Source organism: Centropristis striata, chromosome 12 (assembly GCF_030273125.1).
Source record: "Centropristis striata isolate RG_2023a ecotype Rhode Island chromosome 12, C.striata_1.0, whole genome shotgun sequence".
NCBI classification, from domain to species: Eukaryota; Metazoa; Chordata; class Actinopteri; order Perciformes; family Serranidae; genus Centropristis; species Centropristis striata.
In genome coordinates this window covers 13117531-13143863 of record NC_081528.1, presented here as the reverse complement: position 1 = coordinate 13143863, position 26333 = coordinate 13117531, and the positions used below count along the sequence as shown (strand labels likewise).

Below are 26333 nucleotides of genomic sequence, written 5' to 3'. Positions count from 1 at the left end.
GGCTTTGTCTCTCAACTAATGTGGCTCCTCTTTCTCTTGGGTACCATGTGGAAACTCTCCCATCAGTTAAGGTTGTTTATAGTGAGATGTTTATTAATACATTTCAGCTTTGTCATTAATTTCATGACATTGACAGCCACTTCAAAACATGATATCTCATAATAGTATATAGGCCTATCATACTGAATAACTGACTACCTTAAATAAACTAAAATAAAATAAAATGAAATAAAATAAAATAAAATACGTAATTTAGAATATAGTTCCCTTTTCTTCCAAATTTCAATGAAGACAAAGAAGTGTTGAAACTGTTTTCAACATAAACTATTGCATTAATTAGATAAATATAATCCGTTATGTGCACATGATTTGTTTTTTTATTGCAGGTTATTTGCATCATAAAGCCAGATACTACTGTTGCATGACAGCTTTCGAAATATTTGTACTTCCCCTTTAAGAAGAAGACCCCGCCCATTGGGCATGTGACACAACAAGGAAGTTTAAATGTGTCACTGAAATTAGTGTAGCGATTTTTTTATTTCAAAACTAATTAAAAGAAACAACCTGCTGTGTTTGGTAGTCTGCCGGGTTATTCTACAAACCGACGGTGGCGTGAAATAACACCAATGGAGGGGAAATAAAGTTCGCCGTGTGTCTTAATGTTAATGTAGCGTTTTGTCAGGACAACATGTTTGCATCGCTCCTGATTTTCACTTTAACGGTTCGGTTTTCACTTGGACAAACATCACGGTTACCTCTCGTTATCAATACATGGCCATTCAAGAATGCAACGGCTACAGGTAGGCCTCACGCTTTTACTGCTTGTTGCAAAAGTTTCATTCAGTCTGGAGTTCAGTCATGTGAGGTTTGGGCCAAATCTGCTAGCAAACCCATATCGTCACACTGTTAAAATAATCGCCTAAGTCATTATTAGTCAAAAATTATTATTTTTTTTGCCTAAATCGTCTCCTCATGACAAGTGTATGACTTAAGCGGATTTATTATGCCTTAATCAAAATAAAATGTGATTTAGGCAATTTTTTGAACATGCCTTTGTGACTTAAGCAAGATATGGTAACACTTTATTTTGAAGGTGTCTACATATGAGGGATATTTATATCCCTCATATGTTTATAAACATATACATGACATGGGATGTGTCATGAACATTAATGACACTTTGAAGTAACATTAATGCTCATGATGCTTGTCATGTCATGTTTCTGACAGGCTTGTGTGACTCTTATGTAGACACATAGACACATTCAAAATAAAGTGTTACCATATCTTGCTTAAGTCACAAAGGCATGTTCAAAAAATTGCCATTTATTTCCCCTAAGTTACATAATTTACACACAGTGTTATTACTATGCCAATAGCCATCCTTTGTTAAATCCTTTTTGAGTGAAATGATCAATAAATGTCATATGTTAAATATGTTAAAGTTTTTTGTGTTTCCTGCAAAACTTGAAAAAATTAGTTAGGCGATTATTTTAACAGGGTGACGATATGATGCACCCAAAATACATATTGCTTTTCTGTTTTAATAATTTTAACACCCGCATATTGTTACTGCTATGGGCTGATTAGTCATAGATGATTCTGCAATATCCTGCACTCAATACTGTACTGTAAACAGTACCGTTCTGCAATATACTACACTGTATAGGCCTAGTGTACTCTTCTGCAAATATACTATACTGTTCAGTCTAGGGCTGGGCGATATGGACCAAAAGTCATATCCCAATATATTTAGGCTAAATATCGATATACGATATATCCTGATATTTTTTTATCACAAAATGAGAGCAAATGTTCAGTCAAAGCCAAATATGACATGTCACAAGTAGCTTTATTGAAACCGTTTATTTAAGTCAAAATAAATACTGTATAACAACAGGAGCACCTTTTTAAAAAATCAAAGCTCCATAAAATGCACATTTAAATAAAAAATATCTCAAATAAAAAATAGCCTATGAAATAAAATAGGCCAATCTTTTTCTGAAATAAATATATTTATATGAGAAAAGAATAACAAACATTACAAAATAACTAAATATGACAAACCCTTGTAAGGCCAGTATTTATATATAAATAAACATTAAAAATTTAAATGTGTCGGTATATGTGATATGGTCTAATTCCATATCACATTTAAAAGTATATTGATATATTTTTTATATCGAAATATCTCCAAGCCCTAGTTCAGTGTACTATTCTGTAATTGACTGCAGGGTATACTGTATTGTACTATTTAGCAAATATACTGTACTGTACTATGCTGCTATTTATACTTTATACTGTATTTTTCATTTACATTTTTCATTTAAAAGATAAAAACAATAGTTTAGTTACCAGATAAATAAGCAACCTGCAAAAAATGTTTTTAAATATCTTTATCTTTGGTATCAAAGTACTCTGTAAAGATAAATAAAGATATCTTTTTTAAATCGATAAATGCTAGGAAAATTCTGTCAATGCTGGTTATTATATTGAGATTTATAGTCTAAAAACAAATATGTTGTTCAAGCCATTTTACTGGATTTGAACATACCAAGAGCAATTATTCAACTTCGCAGGGAAGGCTTTACAAAGTAAGCCATGACATTTGAAAGAGAAGCAGAGGTGGGATATAATCTTCTCTCCCTCTGACGGTCTGATAAAACATATTAATCTAGGATTTCCTGTTGTGTGTGCTGTGAAATGCATCTACTCTAAAAAGCCACCATATGCCTTTTATAAATTAATTAAGTTGTGTATAGTCATCGCTGTGCACAATGTGTCATTTCCCCAGTTATGCCATGACTCATCATCACTCATCATCTTTTTAAACATATTTTTATTTAAATTCTGATTAGAATTCTGATTAAATGTTTAGAGCTGTAATGATTAGTTTGGCAGAAAATCAATCAGTAACTATTTTGATCCACAGGTTAATTGTTTTAGTAATTTATCAGTTAATATACTTGAACATCTGCCATATTCTGGTTCTAGCTACTTTAAATGTCTTTGCCAGGTATAATATAGTAAAGGGAATATCTTCAGGTTTGGACTGTTGGTGGAAAAAAACATTTAAGACATCTACTGGCAATGTTCTGTCATCTTATAGTCCACATGATGAAACTGTGAACAAAGAAAATTACCTGCTGATTAATTGAAAATAAAAACATTTTATTTTTGTCTCATCTTAACAGTTATTTTATGACTGCAAGATTGAACCCTGTGAGCAAGTTTCCATTTAAGAAAGCAGACATAAAACGAAAGAGCTTGTGTGTGTTGTAGCCTATATGTGTGGTGGAGTGCAATGCCTGGCAGGCTCCATAACCAGTATTTCTAAGATTTCCTTCTCACACTTTTATAAAGTGCTTTTTTCGGAGTATACTTGTGACTCCAATACAGCTTAACCGTACGAGTCTGTAAGACCATCAGAGCCGAAGATGGGGATAGAAAATGGGCAGAAGCCACTAGGCTTCATAACTGCTATTGCCAGGTCTGCCTTTACTCTATTTGATTTCCTTCAGGATGATACATTGGACATGTTCAAATTGAAACTGAAAATATTTCAACATTGCTTGTGACTTATCTATCAAGTGGATTTCCAACAGGTGCACAGCTCAACACGGTGAGAAAAAAAAATGATAGAAATGCTGTTCAAAACATCTCAAGCAACATATCAAAACCTGAAGGTGATTAAAGTTAACTCAAAAATCTCACCATTTGATAGATGGATACCTTTTAATTTATCAGATGTACATCACCTATTTTCCCTGAGGTGGGTATGAAAAATGTACCGTGCTATCTGTTCTGTGGGTAGATATTTAAAAGTGTAGTCTGTGAGCCCCTATTGATCCGCCCATGCAGATCTCTTTTCCTTAGGGGGCTTACAGAAGCAGCTGACAATAGCAGGCTAATCTTCTCTTCCATTCTGCTGCATTTTCTAAGTGAAACAGATTGTAATACTGAGTCGTATATATTTATATATATATATACATATATATATATATATATATAAAAGAATTATATGCTGAGACAAGAGCACTTAGCAAAGATGGTAGACGGGCAGAATCTATAGATAGGTACATCATAAATGATAAGAGAAGGAATTTGTGGCAGTTTCCTGCTGAACACAAGTGTGATGGTCTGAGAATTTAGTGGCAAGCTGGTGACAGTGCCACCAGTTGGTATTTTGATCCCCCATGGCAATTGGGGGATCAGTGACCAAATGCTTGTCGGCTCACAATCCTTGTTTATTAGGAATTCATCTCACTGGTCATCTCATGCATCATCTGAACCTTTAAGTCGCCTGCACAGATACGAGAAGTGGACAAATAGATTCATTAAATCCATTATTTACTCTAAGTATTCAACACAACCTAAAAATCACAATCTCCAAGAAAGCATGGCTGAGTTCAGAGATTATTGTTGTTTAGTATTTATAGGATTTTTCATCCCAGATTCCATACAGATTTATTGCATTTAACATTCAACAGGAGCGGTATTTAGGTTGCAAAATAGCTAAAACAAGTTGTAAATTGTGTCGTAGTACAATTTTCTCAAAACAGGACACAAGCGTTCTTTCTCAACATTGTTATTTATAAATGGCACATAACCTTGCCTCTCCAAAACAACCACAAGTTTTTAACTGATTATGAAACAGTCTATAAATAATACTGAAATCTCTTTATGACCTACACAAGCCAACAACAAGAACATTAGCTAACTAGTCACTGATTATTCGCAAAATCAGACAGAACAATTTAGGCATGCAGAATGGAAGAAAGTTTCTCAGTGCCTACTACAGTAGCCAGTTAAAAGGAGGCAGGATACTTTTCTTTAGTTATAATCATCATTTATTCATTGTCCTTAACTGCGTATCCACATTCGGGTTGTGGGGACGATCTCAGCTGACATTGAGCGAGAGGCGGGGTACACCCTGGACAGGTCGCACTATCGCAGGGCAGACACATAGAGACAGACAATCACACTCTCATTCACACCTACGGGCAATTTAGAGTCACCAATAAACCTAAAGTGCATGTTTTTGGACTGTTGGAGGAAGCCATAGTACCTGGTGAGAACCCACGCTGACACAAGGAGAACATGCAAACCTGTGTAGCCCTAGTTATAATTTTCATATTTTATATTTTGTGCCAAAAATGCCAGTGGTCGAGTCAGGGCAAAAACACAAGTCTAATTAGGTCAGGCATTCAGCAGATAAAAATAAGTTGTTATACATTGCTAAGCATACTGTAAAGTTTTTTTGAAATGGAAAAAGTATAATAATAAAAATTAGTCGTGTCTTTCTTTGATTAGCTTTTATAACAAATGCAAATGTTAGCCAGATCAAGTTTAGTTTCAAATTTAGGACACAAGGCAGATGGTCATTGGGAACACTACAGCTTTTGTCCACAGGGGGCGTCAAAAACAACACAAAACCAAAGTCCCCTGTAGTTTGTTAAAGCAGCCAAGATGTTTGGCCTAAATTCACTAAAATATGGTGTTTACTTCCTGTCCTGGGCTTAATGTCTGTCTTGTAGTATATTGTATGCTGAATGTCTCACTGTGTTCTGTTTTATTGTGTAGCATGGGGTGTCCTGCTGTCCGGTGGCTCAGTGTTGGATGCGGTGGAGAAGGGCTGTGCCCGCTGTGAAATGGAGCAGTGTGATGGCAGTGTCGGGTACGGCGGGAGCCCCGATGAGCATGGAGAGACCACGCTGGATGCCATGATAATGAACGGGTAAACCATGGACCTAAACAGTGCTTTTAACATGCATTCAATGCAGAAAATTTGGAGGAAAACTTGCATTTTCTATTGGAATTTAACAGCTGTTTTGTTTGTATGTGTGCAACCTAAAAGCAGCTGTGTAAGGCACTACAAGCCCAGTTTTATCCTTGCGAATCTTGTGTTGAATCACTTATAATGAAAGCTTGAAGCTCCAGCAATCTCCAGTCATTCTTAGGTTGCTTAAACCTAGAACATATAAGCAAGAAATAGCTATAAATTAATAGAAAAGATTTAAAAAGTGACCTATATTTAATTAAAAAAGGCCACTCTAATTAGGCACCCGCAGCTGTCTGTATATTGTGTTACTTTCACAATGTGTGACAGTGCTGTCTGTGCATCTTTAACATTTACAGCTATTACTGGTTGACCTTTCCAGCCAGCCGTCCTTTAATAAAGCACTAATTAAGATCCTCATTAGGATCTGATAGCTTGCCAGTTATTAAGTCGTTAACTACAAACATTTACACGCTCAGAAGTTATCGTTGGAGGCAAATGTCAGCTCCAGAAGACAGACAAAAGGCAAGCAGCAAGCTGTTTGTTATTACTGTATGGAATCATCCTTCTTCCATTTTGCAGGAAAATTGACTTTTTTTTTTTTTTTTGGTTAGTCATGAATACATTGTGGGAAGGGAATAGTCTCCCACACACTATCCAATATAACTGCATCAGAAATACAGTAGCTATCACCAGCAGACATATTGAATAGTCTGATTGAGCACAAGAATCAAAACACCTGTACAGTTTAATGCAATCCAAAAGAACATCCCTGCAATAAAAGTAGAATAATGTTCAATTTTTAATATTGTGTCTCGGAGAATTTGACTCAACTTTACAGCAACATGGTTTGTTGTGGTGGATTAATATTAGAAACATCTCTCAATAATGCAATTCATTACATCACCACAACAAACTACAGGCACGAAAAGTAGTTTGCAACTTTACTCTACAGTCCAAAGTGAAGTGAGATTTATGCTATAGGTGTACCAAATGTAGTATTTATCACAGAGAATTTTTTAGTAAATTGCATCACACTGTAAAGGGTCAGGTCATAAATATCAAACATTGGGTACTATGATGTTGGCCCAAGTAACTTTTTTATGAGCTTGACCTCAGCCATAATATGTAAATTACTCAAGGTCAAAAACTTTACAGGTTACCTTTAATCAGATACTACTGATACTACTCCTTGTGTCCAGTTAACCAGTTGTAATGTTTTTTTTCTGTGTTTTCTCTGTGACCAGGGATACTATGGATGTGGGTGCAGTTGCAGACCTGAGAAGAATCAAGAATGCCATTGGAGTTGCAAGAGCTGTGATGGAGCACACTGAACATACACTGTTAGTGGGAGAGTCAGGTACGTGTGTGCATTAATGTCTAAAAAAAAATAAGTAAAGAAGAAAATCATAGTTAATGTTGGAAGGGGTAATTTAAACATAACATGATCTCCGTATTTTAACTTGCAAACTTTTGTGTCTTTTTTAAAAACTTTTACTTGTATTATTTTCATTTGTAAAGATATTTGATGAGCATTTTTAGAGAGTGCCTGAGGCCTCAGATGTTCATTGCCAATGACTGCTTCTCTATTCTTATCATGTGCTTTTTGTGCATGATAAGAATAAAGAACTTTAGTGACCAACAGAGATCAAACACCTTTTTCTGTATTTTAATTTGCTTTAGTTATCCTCAGCAGGCACTTGTCACATTAGGACCTTAAACATTTTAGGCACTTGTGAAAAGTGGCAACAGTTTAAATCTCAGAGTTATAGATCATGAACATCCGCAGTTAGTGATGAATACATGGGCCAAAGTTACGCCAACGCTCTTAACATGAATAGAATGATTGTCGAAAATATAAGTTCTGAAAAAGGAAATGTAGCAGAACTTTTCATTCAGTTTTTCACTGAGAGAAATACATGAATAGAGGAGCAGGTGGCTCACGTCTCTATGCAAGTATTATAAAGCAAACTCAAGGCCAAAAAGTTTGAATTCCACTTTGATAAGTAACTTTTAAACCAAATAATATGCCTCATATGTAAATAAAACCTTGGAAAAGCACATTTTATTCATTCAATCCATTAAATCAAATATTCTTTTTTGAAACATTCATATATAAAATATTCTTTAGGAGGAACGGTAAGGTCATAGTTTTTCAAAACAGAAGCGATGTAAGTCTTGTCTGCCCTCGAAGGCCAAAGCTACAAGTTTAAATGAGATGAGATTGCCTCTAGCCGCTCCTTTGTTTGTGACCCTTTGTTTTCTTATAACCCAAGGTCAGTGTGGACCTTAACCTGAAAGTGTCACTTCTCTCTTTATAGCTTCTGTGTTTGCTGAAAACATGGGCTTCATCGCAGAAGACCTGACTACCAACAGATCTCTGAATATTTTTTCACAGTGGCTGAAGGGCAACTGCCAACCTAATTATCGAAAGGTGTGTGTATGTGTATTAGAGAGTGTGTTTTTCTCACTTGTGTTGGCTACAGGCGCGCTGCTTCTAAAAGATTGATAATAAGCGGAAAAACTGACAGGCATACTAAAGAACTTCATGAAAAAGTCAGCGTTTTGTGGTAGAGGTGATGCCCTAGAGCGCCAGGTTTTTTACTATTCTTTAAAACAAACCTGTTCACTTCCTCACTAAATCTCCAGAATAACATTTCTTGTTTCCTCTTTTAAGGGATAGTTCAACTCAAAATACATATTTTTACCTGAAGTGCTGAAGTGTAGTGCTTTGCCGCCGAGATATCAGCCATTCCCTCGAATATACAGTAATGGAAATACATGGTGTCTTGTGGTGCTCAAAGCACACAAAAAAAATACATTTGAAAATCTCAACATCAATGTTACTTTCCAGATATCTAGACCCGCTTACTCAAGATAATCCACAGAAGTTGTTGTGAGCACTTTCATGTATGATTTTTCTACCGAACCAAACCCGCCACCTTTATCAAAGAACACATGCATTCATGCAACGAGAACAGGCTCATGCTTGTGACACCACTGAGTTGTAACATTAACCCGCCTAGGTGAGATAGCATTATAAAAATATTGACTGGGGTATTATTGTTGCTATTTGTCATTGTTGGTCCATGAGCAGATGCACGCTTTATTTTCTGTGCAGTGATACGGTTTGCAGGTGTAGTGCAGAAGAGAGAAAATAGTCCCTACATGAATCTGCTCACAACAAGGCCTGCAGATAACCTTGAATAACCGGGTCATGATTTCTAGAAAGAGACATTGCTGTTGATTCTTTTTTTAAATGCATTAATTTAAATGCTTTGAGTACAAAAATCCTAATGCGATATAGGTCCATTATATTCAAGAGAAGGCAGACATCTCTACGGCCAATCACAACAAAACAGTCTTAACTAACAAATAGCACTACATGCAGAAGGAAAATTTTAGTATTGCAGTTAACTGTCCCTTTAAGTCTGCTGTTTTTGTTCCAGAGAGTGTGCAGTGTCCTATTGAGCAAATATACCCACTTTACACTTGCTGCTGTCCAGTTCAAGGACCTCCACTGATAGCCACTGAGCCGCTTCACTACAATACTGACGAGTCAAGTGCCCTGTTGAAGGTCATCTCAACAGTGGTTGAGAGAGAGACAGAAGAGACAAAGCTTAGCACTTTCACCACTCAAGTGTTTTTTACCCCCAAGCTGCTCATGAAAGTAAATCTTTTTATTTAGTAAGTACAAAACATGAACTGGAATGTGTTTTCGATTTGGTTAAGAGGTGTAGAAAGCATTCAAATACTGACTTCCAAACATTGCTCTGCATACATACATGTTTTTTGTTGCTGAGGTCACAGAAGAACAACTATACCTAATTTTTTTATATCTAGAATATATTTTCAAGGATTTTACCTTTACCGTTATAAAAATGGAATAATACAGACTTTGCTCTATGAATAATACACAGGCACTTTCATAAAGCAGACTTGTTGATCCCAACTTTGGGTTATTAATGACATGATGGAAGCCCTGTTAAAAGGTAATGCTGATACAGACACTCACACTATATGAGAAGACCTTTGTTTTAACATTTAAGTTTACCTTTTATGGCCCACATTTTGTGACTGTTCACTCAGACTCAAAATTTGACATTTTCGAGCAGAATTCCACTTTCATGTAACATCAAAGGAGCAGAATGAACTTTTCACACCTCCCTGCAGGTCAAGCTGCTACTCATAAGAGCAGAAAAGACACCTTGAGGTAGAGAGACAGGGAAACCTTTTCTCAAACTACACTACCCTCAGGTACACTAGGTTGTCGGTCTCAATAAAACATGGGATTTGACTGCTGAAGGACAGATTTTAGCTGCAGCAGGGACTTAAACTGGGCTGTTTTTTGCTTTTTGATGTTCCAGTCACTGGAAATAAGATACTAGAGAGTCCAAGCAGAAAGAGGCTCCCTACTGTTTATTATTAGGAGCCAGACCTCTTGGTATTAAATGAAGAAACCCCTCAGCTTTCTCAATTTAGTGCTGGAGCTTGTGGCCTTGGAGCAATAGTCTGGTTGCAGAATGAGGACACAGCAAACCGTTTGTTGGTTTCATCAGTTCCTTTTTTATTTCTTATTTCCACAGCATGTTGTAGACTCAAAATGTTCAAAATGGGTCTTAATTAGGAGCACAACAAGAATGTATTGTTTTGAACCCTTTATATTTTATTTTTTAAACTAGGCATTCTTGTTGTGCCTCTGATGAAGACACTTCCAAACGTTCAGCTTTTGATTCAGCAAAACGTTGTTGAAATAAAAAAGAAAAGAAATTGATGAAACCAACAAGCCTTTGTGCAGTCGTCCTTCTACAGCCAAACCACTTGGTGATAATAGTGCTGATAGTTTTATTTAATTACAGGAAAAGTAAACTCAAGACAGACCCTTTTAATATGTCATTCAATTTAGCTTAATCTGTCTAATTATTTAATGTTTTTCTTTTTCATTGAGTTTTTTATTTATTTTTCTGTCAAATTATTTATTGTATTTTACATTTTATTCTAGTTTTTTATTTAGCTTTTATTTATTTTTAGCTTCATTTCATAATGGCGTTGCCTCAGTTGCTGTTGTTATTGCGTGTTTTATTAATTCTGAAGTCATTTATCGTTTTATGTGTGAACGGTGATGTGTTGTATTGTGTAAATCCCATTTTATTGTTATGAAAAGTGTTATACAAATATGGCCTGATTTATTGATCGATTACATGGCAGCAAATCAAAGCAAACGGCTGCAACTCACCCTGTCTTGCGAGCCATTACAGTGATGAAGTCTAAGAATTATAAAATTATGCAAACAGTGATGATGTTTTCTTTCCTGTCAAAAGAATGTATTTCCAGATCCCAAAAAGTCATGTGGACCCTACAAGCCAATGGCAACAATGAAGCAGAACACAAGGGCACAGCATGCTAATGTACACTCGCATGACACCATCGGTAGGTTTTATCTGTTAGCCGAGAATGTGAAGTGAAGTCAGCTTTCCTCAGGCCTTTTTACAGTTTTGTATTTAAGCACTTCATTAAAAGTAGACATGGGTGAGAGAGTTTAGCAGCGAACGCTGCCAAAAAGAAACATAGAGAGACTTTCTGAAGTAGAGGTTAGCAGGGAACAAGGTTTTACGTCTTGAATATGTTTCAGTCCAAAATACTTTTTTTATTTATTTAAAACTACTAGCTTCAACAGAAATTGCCTTTTCTTGTACCTGCTCTGATTTTAATGTAGTCTGAGCTAGACCAATGTACTGATCAGGGCACCTGGATAAGAGTTAAATAATATGCTTAATCACATAACCTTCAGCAATATAAGAACTACCTCACACAAATGCTTAAATTACAAAGTTATCCTGGCGATGAAATATTTTAATACCACTTCTTTTGCTTTTGCACCAGGGATGATTGCTCTCGATCAAGATGGTCACGTGGCTGCTGGTACGTCGACCAACGGACTAACCCACAAAGTTCCAGGGTATGAGTCATTATATATCCAAGGTTCCCACCTTCTTTAACATTACATTCAAGAACTTTTCAAAGACTGTCCTGGCCTTTTAAATTCAAGGACCCAACATGGCATCATTTGAAACACGGATCAAGGTTAATTTCTGCTACAACACTAAAAAAATGTTTTAATGACTATCAGGCTTTACACAAGCTCTCAGACAATTAAAAAGGAAATGTGTGAACACTTCACTGGTGTGCTGTGTGATTGTGCACACTTGACCACTGCACCTTCTTGAGGCAGGTGGTGTGTGGAACAATGGTGCAGCTGAACACATGTAAACCGTGGATTTAAAAAAAAAAATGTTAGTGCACAAAATATGAAAAATCAAGCATTATCAGTGACTCATATATATTCATTCCCATCTTCAAAGACTTTAATTTGATTATTTCGCCTTAAGTTCATAAACTTTCAATGATTTCTAGCACCCATGTGAACACGTTTTAGCATGCTTTTTTTTAGTTTATTACTTTTGGACAGAGCTTCTTAATAGAACAATAGTGACATTTTGGGTCTAAATTCTGTCCAACCTAAAGCGTCTTAACGACCTGGAAATCAGCTTTCTTTCTCCAGAATCACACTCGGCATCTCTAAGATTTATTTTTAGGGATTTTGGTTGATTTTGGTCCTCAATGAGTTGCAATACCATATAAGATGATGCTGCAAATCTAAGTTTTCAGTGCAGTTAGTGACAGAATCATTGACTATCTCACTGATTATAATTAAAAAAGAAGATTAACAGTTTTTGGGGGGTCTGCACATGTTGCATTGGTCTATTTTGAAATGCATATTCCTGTCTTGCAGTCGTGTTGGGGACTCTCCTATCGTTGGAGCAGGGGCCTACGCAGATAGCTCAGCTGGTGCTGCTGCTGCTACAGGAGATGGGGACGTCATGATGCGCTTTCTGCCAAGGTACCTATTGTCTGCTATGATTTCCTCCTCAGTTCAAAATGCATAGAGAGAAAACCTTCCTATCATATATATTCATCCAGCAGCATTTCTCTAAAAGTGTTGCATTCTAAATTCCATGAGACATGTTGACTGGATTGCAACTCCTTCATAATCAGGGTTTATTGTTTGAACAATAGGGCCGTTACATGGATTTTTCACCAACAGAAGAATTGTGTTTTTAGAAAATATTGACACGTGTAGTCTTTAGGCAGCCCATTTCTGGTGTGAATCTCTTGCAGTTAGTTCAACAATGGTATCATACAGAGGCGTGACTACATTGCCCCAAAACTGTCATTTGTACATTGCACAGAAGAGGCGAAGAGTTTTTGGGGACTAAAGCTGCTGTTTGTTTTCAGGCTGTGAGAATATGCCAGTCTCAGAAGGGTTATTTTTGTAAGATTTATTTATCCAGGATAGTTTGGGGACTACAAATGCTTTTTTTTTTTTTTTTAAAGTTGCACTCAGCTTTACATTCACAGTCACACACAACCACAGCTGAGGGCCGCCTATTTCAATCATAGTTTTCTGAGTCACTTCCTGGAACGATTGGGGGTTGCGTTTTTCAAGAAGACCTTGCTACTAGTGGACTGAAGTGTGTTTATAATTCGTTCTCCATGCGACACACATTTTTACAACTGTGGTTACACTCCTTCCTGGGGACTTCACTGTCAAAATGTAGCAGTAAAATATCACCACCAGCAATAGGCCACTTTAAAAATACATCTGTCGTGTATGTTGGTCCAAAAGTCCAGAATTTTCCTTCAAACCAGTAGTATGAGATACATTCAAACTTAAAGTACCTCTCCAGGAATTTTACTCAAACTAAGCTGTTTGTATCTTGTGTGGAAAATAACACTTGGACACATGAAACAACCTGTCATAAGTATTAACTGAGGGAAAAGGTTACTACAATTTCCACTTAAAAATCCCAAACTTTTAAAGAAGTCTATTTTAGGAAATTGCAATGTGTCACTCATTGTGTTCCCTGAAGTTTAAAATAAATGAATGGATTGTTTTTTACATTTGACTCCAGGCTAATGGAGTTAATGGCACCCATAGTGTCTGTGTAGAGCAAGTAATTTGCATTGCGGTGATGGTAAATTGCTGCAATTTCTTCCCATTTGCTGATTTTACACACCTATGAACACCTAAAAAGTAGTGTGACGAAGGCCCTGCATACCAGTGACTGAGGCTGGAAGTATTACTTTTTAAATCATATTTTATCGGTGCTTCTGGACATCAGATTTGTTTACATCAGATTTATCCCACGCCATAATCGCAGGCACATTCCCATCATCATCCTGGTTGGTGGCCCTGACAGCACTTGTTAGTTTGCCTCATGTGTACCGCTTGTAATCCTGCCAACAGTTACTTGGCCGTGGAGCTGATGAGGGCCGGGGCAGATCCCTCGGCAGCCTGCAAGACGGCCATTTCCAGAATCAAGAGGCATTACTCAGACTTCTTTGGAGCCATCATCTGTGCTAACACAACAGGCCATTATGGTGAGTGTTAAGGTTCAATGGAGACCGTTCGGCTCCTGCCAAAGGTACTAAGGCACACACCTGACACACATGCACCCACAGAGATGCAGACAAGCAGATGTATACGCACAGAGATGATGATTAAAGCCATCGTTTTTAATTGCATCTGCTTTCAGTCTCTAGAAATAATTCAGAAAGCATGTAAAACTTCTTAAATAAAAGTTTACAATCCAGTGTAAACAAGACCTGAACTCATAAAATATCTGTGTAAAAAATAAAAAGAGGGCGCTATAATCTCAGCTTCCTGCTTCTTTTTAAATAGTCATCAAAATGTTACTGAGGACTGAGTTTACATGCTTATAGAATTTTTTTTTTTTAAAACAGGGCTTAATCTAAAATGTTTAAATGAAAGTAATCTAAACGTCCAGTATCCAATTATTTAAAATTGATTAATGTCTCTTTTATAACTTTGTTCCAGAAATAGCTTTAAAGGGATAAACCAAGCGTGATACAGTGATATTTGCTTCCACAGATGTTTTCAGAGGTCTGTGTAATAAAGGGGATGTGATCAGACTTATTCACATGGCACATCTATATGCAGATCACATTTAAATACCAGTATTAAATTGAGCCTTAATGAGAAAGGAGTAAAAATTTTGTTTCATCTGTAGCATTTCATTTTTACCCTCTTTGATCTCCTACAGGTGCGGCCTGCAACAAAGCCCCTGGCTTCTCCCAGTTCCACTACATGGTGTCAAACCCAAAGTTAGTTCCACCATTTCTGGAAACTGAGAACTGCTTTTAAATGGTGTATGATGTGCATTGCTTTTATATACTGAAATGAATTAACAATCTCCATGCTGTATTTTTATTCTGATTTTAGTTTTAATTCATTAATAAAATGTCACAGAAAATTTCAAATGTTTCTACTTTGGCTTGTTTAGATTCTTTATCACCTATCTTTATCACTTATTTTTTATCATGAAAAACTTTGAGACATTGATAGGACATGATGCAAACAAATGCCTATACAAACTTGATAAGAAACAACATTTTTGTACAATCTTGTTAAGCACGATCTGTATGCCAAACAGTCGAAAAACATCTCACATTTAATGTTTAGTTCAGTAAAAATCTGTGAATTCCACAAAGTTAATGATGAGCCTATATGAACATATAGGCGTGAGGGTTCAATGTACAGTGGAAGTAATGCATTGTTAAAATACACTAACAACCAGGGAGGATGGACACCCCTGGTCCTTTCTCTGCCCACTGGAAGAAGTCACACTGTTTACCCTTTTGAAAGCTGCAGGTGTAGAAGTTCCGGCCATTGTTTGGTCCCATCTTTAGAACTGTCCTCATTAAACAGCGTTTCCCGTGGTGACAAGAAGGAAAGTGCAAGTCAGCCCACTGCAACGGAGAAAATAAGTTTGTTATTTAGTTTTAGCCATTCTGCAAACATCATATGAGATGTTGGCATCAAATTGAAATGCCTGGGATAAAACTAAAGCTACTTAAAAAGAATAATTCAAAGTTGTTTAAGTCGCAATTCTACACAATGCCACGGAGATTACTTGCTTTCCATTTTCACCTCAAAGAAGTTGCACTTGGTCTCTCTGGGAAGTGAGCAGGCGTAGAACTGTCGTCCCTTATTCTCCCCCTCCTTGTGGACCACTCTGAGGACAGCTGGACGATGATGGGAAGCACAACAAGGAGCACTGGGACTGGAAGGAATGGAGGAGCTGCGGCCTGTCGCTTCTATTTTGCGCGTACTGACAGAGCTGAAGAAAACAGTCTTATTAGTTTGAGATAAATTGAAAATAAAATACAAGTATACCTGTCACATCAACCCTTATTAGCGAGCAAACAACCTCCCTTCAAGCATGTGCAGTGATACAGTATGTGTTGGTAATAATGGTATTTGCATGGTATCCTACTATGGCTATTCATCAATCTGAACATTTTTTTTTAACAATGTTGCATTAAAGATTCCAAAGACAGATGCTTTTTTATCCCACTTATCTCCCTGAGGTTGCGAAAAACTTCTCTTATTATAAACTTATTCATGAATAGCCAAGCAAGAGATTCACTCACCCTGAGTTGGGGGCTCCATTTTGAGCATTGTTACTGGGAAAGGGACTGTGATCAATTCTCATTTTCTTGGATGGGTGACTGTAGGAGGCCAGTGATTCCCCATTGGAGAGCTCGGCACTTTGCCTCTGCCAGCCACCAGAGGCATAATTGGGGCTTGTTGTCCCTTGGCAGACGTTGTATTTATATAAACCTCGCTCTGCCGCCAAGGAATTCAAATGACTGCCGGCTGGGGAGAGTGGGGAGTTTACAGGCTTTGGCTTCTTGCTCAAGTCAGAGAAAACAAGGGTGGAAGTCCCGAATGCAGACCTCCAGTTGACTTTGAGCTCCTCTTGTGGCTTCTTGAAAGCAGTGCAGGGGTATTTAATCAAATCAGTGGCGAAGGGTGATGCCTCGGCGTTAATGTCATCTTTGTGGACTGTGGAGATGGAGCCAGAGTGAGAAACTCATTTCATGTTCAGCAGCTGCAGCTTATTTTGATGCACTGTCTGCTCTCATAAAGTGCAGGTTGTTGTTGGCTTTAAGTGGTTATCTTGCCATAAAATTTACCAGAAAAGCAGCAGACTGCTGCGCTGTGTCGTCAAATAAAATGTCACACAATCTGTTGTGCTGAAGATGCCCTTATGCAAAATCCTGTGAAATGAGCCCCCATATAATAACACTGTGAAAATAAGTGCATGTTCAGTAATGGTGAACTATGATGCCAGACAACGTCATTAACACAGAGCTGTGAGTAAGTATTACTCTCCCCTCCCTTAAAATTCATTAATGTGCCCCTTGGGCAAGGCACTCAACCCCCGACTGTTTTAGTGAACCAGCTCAGTGGTCAATGGTAGAATGTGTAAATATAAGCAGTGCAAATGCAAATTAAGACGAGGAACTTTGAATATATGTATGACACGTTAAGATCTGGTAGACTCATTTTTATTCCTATTTTGAGAAAAAAAATCCATTAAAACTTAGGTGCTTACAAGTGCTGAATGATTCGTTAAAAAAAATTATCGAATTGCAATTATTTTTGAAGGATATTGCAATTATGATAAAATTCCCCGAAGGAATGATCGTTTTTTGCATCATAATTCAAATTTCCTTTGAAAAACATTAAAAATATGCTGGTGTGGTATTTTGAGAGGATTTATCCTGCAAAAATATTTTTTTTCTTCAGTCTGGAACATTTCTGCAGCATTCATAATATGAATGCTGCAGAAATGTTCCAGACTGAAGAATTATTATGAATCATTGATTCATAATAGGGCTGGGTATTGCATACAATACATATCGTGATACAGAGGCCACAATACGATACAACATTTTGAATAATATATAAACACAGAAACAGCTGTTTTTATTATAGTGTGTAATAGTGATCACCTGAAATACTTGAAATTCAGGCCAACAGATCTCTACAATTTATTATTAAATGCAAACAAATGATAATGATAATATAAGACATGCACTGTTTGTGGATCGACCTTTGCTGCCACCTGTTGGCTTTGATATGTACGGCAATATAGGTGATGTTTCTTTTTCTGCCATAATATTTGTATGTTACAGAATAATGTTGTATCATTTTTTTTTGGTGCACAGCCCTAATTCAAAATGGCATTTTGACTTATATATTTCCTCTCTTGTGATTTTGATATTACACCTAACAAATGACGGCTAATTGTTCAGCACTGATTACGAGTACAGAAAAGAACTTTCTATGTTTTATTGTTCTAAATCTTGTCATGTCAAAGTGAAAAAGGTCAAGTATAAAATACACATTGCTTTTTATGGGCACTGTGAATCCAGCCACATGCCTGAAAATGCAGGTTTAGAATAATAATAATAATATGAACTAACTGCAGAAATTGATGCCACTTTGCAAAGCTGACATATAACAGTCTGCAATTTAGCCATCCTTGGAAAGCTCAGCGAAAGCAAATGAACCATGTGGAATGATTCACTTCAATGATATCTCATTTTACAGTAATTCTACTGTAATTAGTTATCATTTAATAAAACAAAACAGGATTTGAAATTATCCTAAAAAAATAAACCACGCAATTGCCTTTCGGTGGGTGCAACAGAGGACATTTCTTACAGACACTAGTTCACTTCAATCTTAAGATGGTCAGAGAAAAATAGCATCTGACAGACAAGCTCATTATTCTGCAACAATATACTGTACACATACAACTACTCAGTCAGCCTGTTTGACGGCAGTTTCACTCCAACAGCTTAGTGTCCGGAGCCTTGCTCAGAAGTACTTATGTGTCAGCAGCATAAAGTATCATTCAGGGATCATTCAGCTAAACAGCAAAACTACAGCTACTATTATTTTATGTCTTGCTAACAAGGACTCGCTGTCACCCCATTAAACTCAGTGACTGTGAAAACAGAATATTTCACTCACCCTCAGGTCTTGGAGTGAGGCAGGCATCACAGGCTTTTGTGGCCGGCTGGTTGATGAGCGTGCAGAGTTGACAGGCCCAGTCCTCTTCCTCCCTTTTAGCCACATTATCATTGGTTCTGTCACTGTAGGCCCAGCCAATCAAACTGTTTCTGACTGGCAGCTTACTGGAGAAAGGACACACAAAAAATCCTAATAAACCCTTGTTGCTAAAACAGGTGCACTAATGAGTAAAATGTGTACTGATACAGAAGTATTGTTACTGTGTTCAACAGAACTGAGGTTCCTTTAGTAGTTTACACACTAAAGTGCCTGTTAAGTATGTTATTATGAAAACACACTTGTACCATCAATAAGGTGAGTATGATGATATAGTTGATATTAGAAACGCAGTATAGCAATACAATTATGTGTAAGTATACACAGCAGCAGACTACAGCCTCCAAAATGACCATACAGTTTAATTTTTAATTTTTATAGTTTTAATAAAAACTGGACACAATAACCAGTATGAAGGAAAGATTTTCTGGGAGATTTTCTATTACAGTATTGTATCTACGTGTACCTAATAAACTGGCAACTGAGTGTACTTCCAGTTTTGGTAAAATTACTCTTTTATGCAGGAAATTGTGGCATAATTCACTCTTTCATCTGATTCCTATACAGTTTTGTGTGCACATGTACATGCATTTCCTTGTTTACTTATTACAGACAATTAGTCCTGTAATATAACTAGGATCTGCAAGTGCAAAATGAGCAATAACTATAAAATATTCAGCAGCTATTACTATAACCAGATTATGAAAAACACAGGCAAGCAGAAGTGGCAACTTTAACTATACAAACATTTGCATCCCAAGCGGCGGATGGAGATATGCGACAAGGCTACGTGTTAGTGTTAGGGCTCTGACATGAAGCTCGACTATGTTTGACAAGAAGGCAAATCTGCAATGCCAACAGTCATGGAGTAGGAAAAGTAGCAGCGGCTTTCAGGAAACTTTCCTCACAGATTGCTTTATCAGCTGTGTAATGCGTTGTAAGGGCTTTAGGCTCTAACCCCTCGCAAAGCTCTGCTCAAATACAACCCAGGAGGTGTTGAGCCTGTGCCCTGTCTGGCAAACACAGCCTTATATGCGCATTAATTTCCCCCCATAACACTTCCCACTCCCTGCCAAGCCCATCTGCCTGCAAAGATGGCCTCTCTAAATTTGAACGTATTATCTAAAAAGGCTTTAGAACTTTCTGCAAAGACTTGATTTGGAAAAATGACACCTAGCTTACCGCGTTGCTTTTTGGAATTCAATCGGAATCTTTTAACTGTATTGAGAAGAAAAAAAAAGGTTTTATCCCTTCTTGGAACATTTTATTGGAAGAAATTAATTAAGCATCATCTAGTTCATTCTTAAAAAGCAAATAGACTAAGTGTATTGTCAGCCAAACAATAATTATCAGTAAATAATTGTGATATTCAGAACAGTATACATTCCCTTTTTTATTCTTGCTTAAGATACCGCAAATATTACTGGTATTGAGTATTTTTAAGCAACACCCAGACCAAACTTGAATGCAAAAGAATGCAAGACAATTGGTTTTCAGCCAGCGTGCCAAAGGTCTGTGAGGATTTCTACCTGATGTCAACCCCGCTGGGATCTCCCTTCTGACAGCTCTCGCAGAAGTAAGTCATCCTGCCGTTGTCTCCAAGACGACAGACTGTGATGACATGAAAGCACTGGCCGCACTGGGGACGCTTGTAGACTTTGTAATGTTTGTTGAGAGCAGAGCCAGATTTACGACACTGAAACAGATGAGGAGGATAGATGAGAGTGAATAAAAAGATGAGGATAAAGAGACCGAGAAAAACATTCACCTTTTCTTACTTGTCTATTATGCATGGACAGGAATATTTGTTTTATCTATTCTCCAGGCAGTGGGGCTTTGACTTTCTCTCTCCTTCCTCGGCCATGCAGGGTTTTAAGTTAATCCTTTGCTGCAAGTCAGTCTAAATGAGGTGTGAGCTAAGTGTGTTGTACTTACAAGTACATGTGTATGCACATACAAAGCTACAATTACCACCTAAACTGAATAAATATGTTTTGCTATTGATTTTATAACGCCTAACCTTGTAAAACAGAAGAGTGAAATCTCGCGTCATCTTCACCAAGTGGTGGATCTGCTCGGCTGTCAGCTGTTGAACCTAAGAATAAAGCAGCACAGTTAGTTACAGTTCACTGCCAGAGAGCGAGTAAACCTTATTTATACAGCTCTTCATTTCAAAACAGAGACGAAAGGCGCTTTACACTCAGCAAATCAATAATACAAGCATATAAACAATAAAAACACCACCAGACATGAATGAAAAACTGGATTTAAAATGATGCAACAGAGAAAAATTACATACAATTTATTTGTAAGACTTGGAGCACAGGCAGAAAGAGTCTGACTCTGGCAAACAAAGTGTAAAAATAAAAAAGATTTGAAGCACACAGACAAACACCACTTGTGGCTCTTTCAGGACACCTAGGGGCTCAATAATGGAGGGAAAGCTCATAAAGATTCAGTAGCCCCAGAAGAAGAAGGGGCCAAAAGTCTTAGATTAATGTTTTGGTCCAGTGTGCTATATTCCTAAATCCCATCTAATACTGTCTAACAGGGAGCAGCAAAGCCCCTGGTAGTAGCTGAGTAATAGAAGAATTCATGCTGCATAGTGTCTCTTACTGGCAGTGGATAGGTCACTCCAAGAAATGTTCTTAAATTTTATCTGTAGTTTGCTTAAAGGTATAATAACAGTTCCACACCAAAATGTCCACATTTTAATTCTACATCAGCTCAAATGTTTCCAACAATATTGTGAAACAAATTTAAAAATAACGGTGCATTTTATTTGGTCGCCTGTCAATGGTCTTATAATCCTGACAGATATATCGATTGACAGATATTATCACCAGTATCGGTGTATATGCTGTCCGAATTGTGTCATGATAAAAACTTTTTTCACAATAATACATAATGTGGGAACTGAAACTGAAGTTTGAAAAGTAACTGAAACTGAAAAGTAATGATATTTATTAAGCTATTTATTCCTATTTATTCTTTTTTTTCTCAGTTATCATTTATAGATTTGGCTGACAGTGTAATACATTGTTTGTAGAATGTATTATAATGTATAACAATGTTAAATAATATTTACTTAAGTTTTATGTTTGAGAAAGTGGCTCTCTGGGTACATTTGCAAAGTGGTGAAAAATTTGTGCACAATCCACATAAAAAGGTCTATTTTCATTTCAGCTAAAAAAAAAATGTATATCAGCCACCATATCGGTAATCGATTAATTTTCCCCCTCTAAAATCAGTATCTGCATCGGCCCTAAAACTCCCATATCTGTATCTGTAGTTGTTTTACTAAAAACAACAACTCCTATGATCGCACAATACTTCAAATCATCATCAATTCTGTATTTTATAATCGTTATCTGAAATGATATGGGTATCGAACGAAAACATTCCCTAAGAGCAATGTGATCTTTCACATTTCACATGATATGATTTCAAGATCATGAATAATAAATATTTGAGTGATGTTTTTTTTTATAAGCAGCAGGAAACTCCTATTTGAGTCCAAGTAAGGATGTTGAAAAATACAACCCTGATTCTATAAAAGTTGGGACTTTGTGTAAAACATTATTTAAACAGAATGCATCAAATTGTGAATACAGAGTGTATCTTTACAAAAGTATATATGTTTGAAAATAAAATATACGTGTGTCTCTTTGTATGTTATAAAAGGATCAGAAAACTTTCACGCTGTGTTTTATTTACGTTTTAGACTGCATCACTTTGGAGATGGAAAGGCAAGTCTGTGCCGCAATGCGCTCACTTTGTCTTTTTCCCTGTTTCACCCTGCTCATTTCAATGCATCACTCAATAATACAACGGCTTAAACTTTTTTTTTCCGTGAGAGTTGTCTTGCATTTTTATTCTCATTTTTTTGTTCCTCTGCTGAGCACAATCCATCATCTCTTCCATACCTTCACGGCTGGATGGAGGCCCGAGTCAAACAGGGCTTCGTTTTTAATGATGTTTCCCACTCCCGGCATGACGGCCTGGTCTAGGAGAACGTCACAGAGCATCCTGCTACTTTGGCTCCTCACTGCCTCCTCAGAGCGGGAGAAGCTGAACTTGGAGGAGCACACATCCAGACTCTCCATAGCCCTCACCCTTTGCTCACAGTCCTCCGTCAACCTGCAAGCAGACAGGTTTACAGTGCTGGAGGAATTATGAAATATATTGCTGCTGTTACTGAAAGTGTGCCACGAGGTCAACTGGTGCATTCTGGAGGTTATGCTTTTCAAAAAATGTTTCTTTCATATATTCTCTTTCAGTTTGTTTGTTATGAGAAAGGACAGCATAGGTTACTTTTTCAGACAGTAGAAATAAATGTCTGTCTGGCTGGTGAATAGTACACCAAGACCTTACAGTCAATGAAAAGGACAAATGTCGAGGCTGTGTTTTTCACGCAACAATAGCCCCCGTCTTCAGACACAGCCTAATGTAGGACATACTCACTGAACGAGACTCATACCCCAAGGTGAACTTCTGTCACCTCAATCTATCTAGGCTATGCTGGTGTCCCCGTTACCTTATTTCCACAGTGCTGTCAAAGAAGCACACAATGTCGTTAGTTAGGTGTACTTCCAGCACTGGTGCGGAGCCGGTCCTATCCTTCCTCTCAGCAGGGTTTATACGCATCGATCCATTCATTCCAAAGTGGACTCTAAAGGATGTGAGCGTGAAAGGAAGAGGGAAAGAAAAAGACAAACTCGACTTAATGATAGCATGTCTCAATTTATATAAGACTTGGCAACAGAGAGGGATAGAAAGGTGGTTGGAGATTCTCCAACAAATGTCACAGGCTCAACCCCTAGAGCTAGCATGTGCGTCAGTCACAAAAACACAAACTGCTGGAGTGCTCTCACATAAGGCACTAACCTACCAGTTTACACACCAATACAGCTTCATATATCTATGAAGACAACGGATTGAAATCACTATAACTGTATACATGTATATATTGTATACAGTTCTGTATCTGATAATATTAATATTCCATGTAATTAAGTGTAAAAGTGTAAATATATGGTATTGTTTATGTAATTATCTCTGATTGCATAAGACCATAACCAGTGCAAATCAATGGTAAAATTATCTGAATTTATTTGGTATTTGATTCACTGGATTAGCCAAAAACAGACAGTCTTCTCTAGTTATTTTGTACATAATCAGTTTCTCGACTGATTTCATAGAAAGGGAATTGTGTCTATATTATATAGATAATGTAATATCAAATAATAGTCCATTAGTTAACTTAGTTTCACATAATTCCTGGATGCTTAAGGGATCATGATTATGCTATCTGATCCCACAGTTGAGCTAAGACAGCCGATATTGCAGCTTGACATAACTTCAGACTACAGCAAACACTTCAAAAAGGATCTGTGCTAAAGGACTTTGGGAAAGCGGGACAAAATGTAAAATTCTTCAAAACCACTGTATCTCTGAACTATGTCTGAACCAAACAATACACATTAAGACTATTTTATCTGATTTTCTTCTGATAATTATTAATATATAATAATATATATCAATGAATTAATTAATGTAATTTTCCCCCTCTACTAAACCCAGAGCCTCCTTTGAAATTGCCCCATGCATTATGTCATTATATTATTATTATAATTATTATTGTGGTTGTTAAAAACAATATTTTTTTTAAACAATAGAAGCAAACAAAGTTGTCCTGGTTGAACCCGTTTTTTAAAAATATGATGAACTACAATACAGCTTATAAATACAGAAACATAAAAATAGCAAAAATATCACACACAGATATTGGTAGTAGGAAATTACAGCAGTCAAAATGTGTGACCATGTGTAGCTTCAACATCATGGAGGGACCATGTTTGGCAACTATCAAAATAAAATACAGTACTGTGCAAAAGGCAGGTGTGAAAAAATGCCTAGAAGAATTGATGCTGGTATTGATTTGATTTCTATTATTGATAGCATTCTTATTTTACAGCACTTTTCACATCTGCCTAAAATTGTTGCACACTGCTGCATGTAACAAAGTATCACCTTGTTTACAACCGCCCACATAATGTGTATATAATGTTAATTTTATTGTTGATTTTGTTTTGTATTGCACTAATCATTTTTCAGCTATCCACTTGCTGCTGTAACGGTGAAATATCCCATCGTGGGACTAATGAAGGTTTATTTTATTTCATGATTAGCAATATAGAAAAACACTGTAAAAAATAATCTGTTTAATTTACGGTAAAATACCAACAGCTCTGGTTGCCAGAACTTCACCGTAAAAATTACAGTGAGTGTGTTTTTCTACTGTAAATTTAAATGTAAATATCAGCAAAAACTGCAATTTAGACTGAATAATCCTGTAATCGGTAATTGTGTCATTCATTCACACATCATGGTATTTCTCCATACATTTTGCATGAAAATGTTATATTTTTACAGCAAAACGGTATGTTTCTTCCAGTTTATGACAGAAAAAAATGAAAAGTTTTGTGCTATTATTTGATTTACCGTAATAAACCGTCTAATACGGTGATATACATTTTTTTATTTTACGCCGTATTTCTGATGTATTTGACAGTGCTTTATTGTTATTTCTACAAACATTTTTTAAAGAGTGGTAAAAGCTAAATCAGATCATGACTCTACTCGACATGTTACAAATACAAAAAACAAGCATGAAAAAATAAGACAAGACTACTCTTGCTTGTTGTGTGGAAAGTATTTTTTAGATAGAAAAGGGGGGCCCAGTAGAAAAACTTTGGGAACCACTGAAGTAATAGCAGTCACCAATAAAGATATGACGTTACTTAACAAGAGTAAATGTAAGGTTACAGTATGCATTACCTCAACGCTCTTGTACCGAAATACATGAAGAGCTCCTTGCCCAGAGTTTCAACTCCGGTGTACGGACAACCATTAAAACTTTGGAAGGGATTTCCCTCGCAGTTGTTTTTCTGTAAAGAGACATAAACTGGTTATTATACAGCAGTTGAAACGGATAAACGCTAGTTTAACTCGCTAAAAACATCACAAATCATGACAGGGTTTACTTTGGATGTTGTCAAACTGCCTCTAATCTGCTTCAATTTCTGTCCTTTTTGGACTTTCGAACGAATTTTCTCCCCGTTTAATGTACAACCCGGACCTTCAACCATTTTCGGCTTCAGATATTACAAATAATTGAACAGTAAAACTGTCCGGCTGCCGATGAACAGAAAATAAAAGTTTGTTGTCGTCCCGATTCCCCGCCACGGAATTCAACCTAGCGCATGCGTAGTGGTGTTTGTTTCCGGAAATAGGCGTGTTTAGTTTTTTAGGTTTTTTTAGGCGTGTAAAGTTTCTACCGGCGCCAGAGATGCATTCATCTATTTATCATATTGTTAAATTATCTTTACTACGTAAAAAAAAAAATCACAACAACTCAAAGTCGAATATTATTGCTGAAAGTTACATTTCGCACAATAGAAACATTAATTAACGTGATGGGCATTTTATTTTTTTTATTTAAAATACTACTACTACTACTACTACTACTAATAATAATAATAATAA

At 36.7% G+C, this 26333-nt stretch overlaps 2 protein-coding genes across 2 annotated transcripts; one reads left to right on the top strand and one right to left on the bottom strand.

The window, feature by feature from the left end:
* The first annotated feature begins 479 nt into the window (after nt 1–479).
* On the top strand, nt 480–15121 carry aga (aspartylglucosaminidase). Its single transcript, XM_059346982.1, has 9 exons — nt 480–800; nt 5584–5737; nt 7027–7139; nt 8101–8213; nt 11101–11209; nt 11663–11738; nt 12573–12680; nt 14088–14221; nt 14905–15121. The coding sequence occupies exons 1-9, from the start codon at nt 689–691 to the stop codon at nt 15003–15005; spliced, it is 1020 nt and encodes a 339-aa protein (XP_059202965.1). The 5' UTR covers nt 480–688; the 3' UTR covers nt 15006–15121.
* On the bottom strand, nt 15055–26011 carry neil3 (nei-like DNA glycosylase 3). Its single transcript, XM_059346981.1, has 10 exons — nt 25832–26011; nt 25626–25735; nt 23323–23457; nt 22712–22925; nt 20806–20880; nt 20315–20481; nt 18690–18853; nt 16295–16709; nt 15792–15981; nt 15055–15610 (listed from the first exon to the last, which is right to left on the bottom strand). Exons 1-10 carry the CDS (start codon nt 25934–25936, stop codon nt 15428–15430), a joined length of 1758 nt encoding a protein of 585 aa, XP_059202964.1. The 5' UTR covers nt 25937–26011; the 3' UTR covers nt 15055–15427.
* Between the last annotated feature and the right edge of the window lie 322 nt (nt 26012–26333).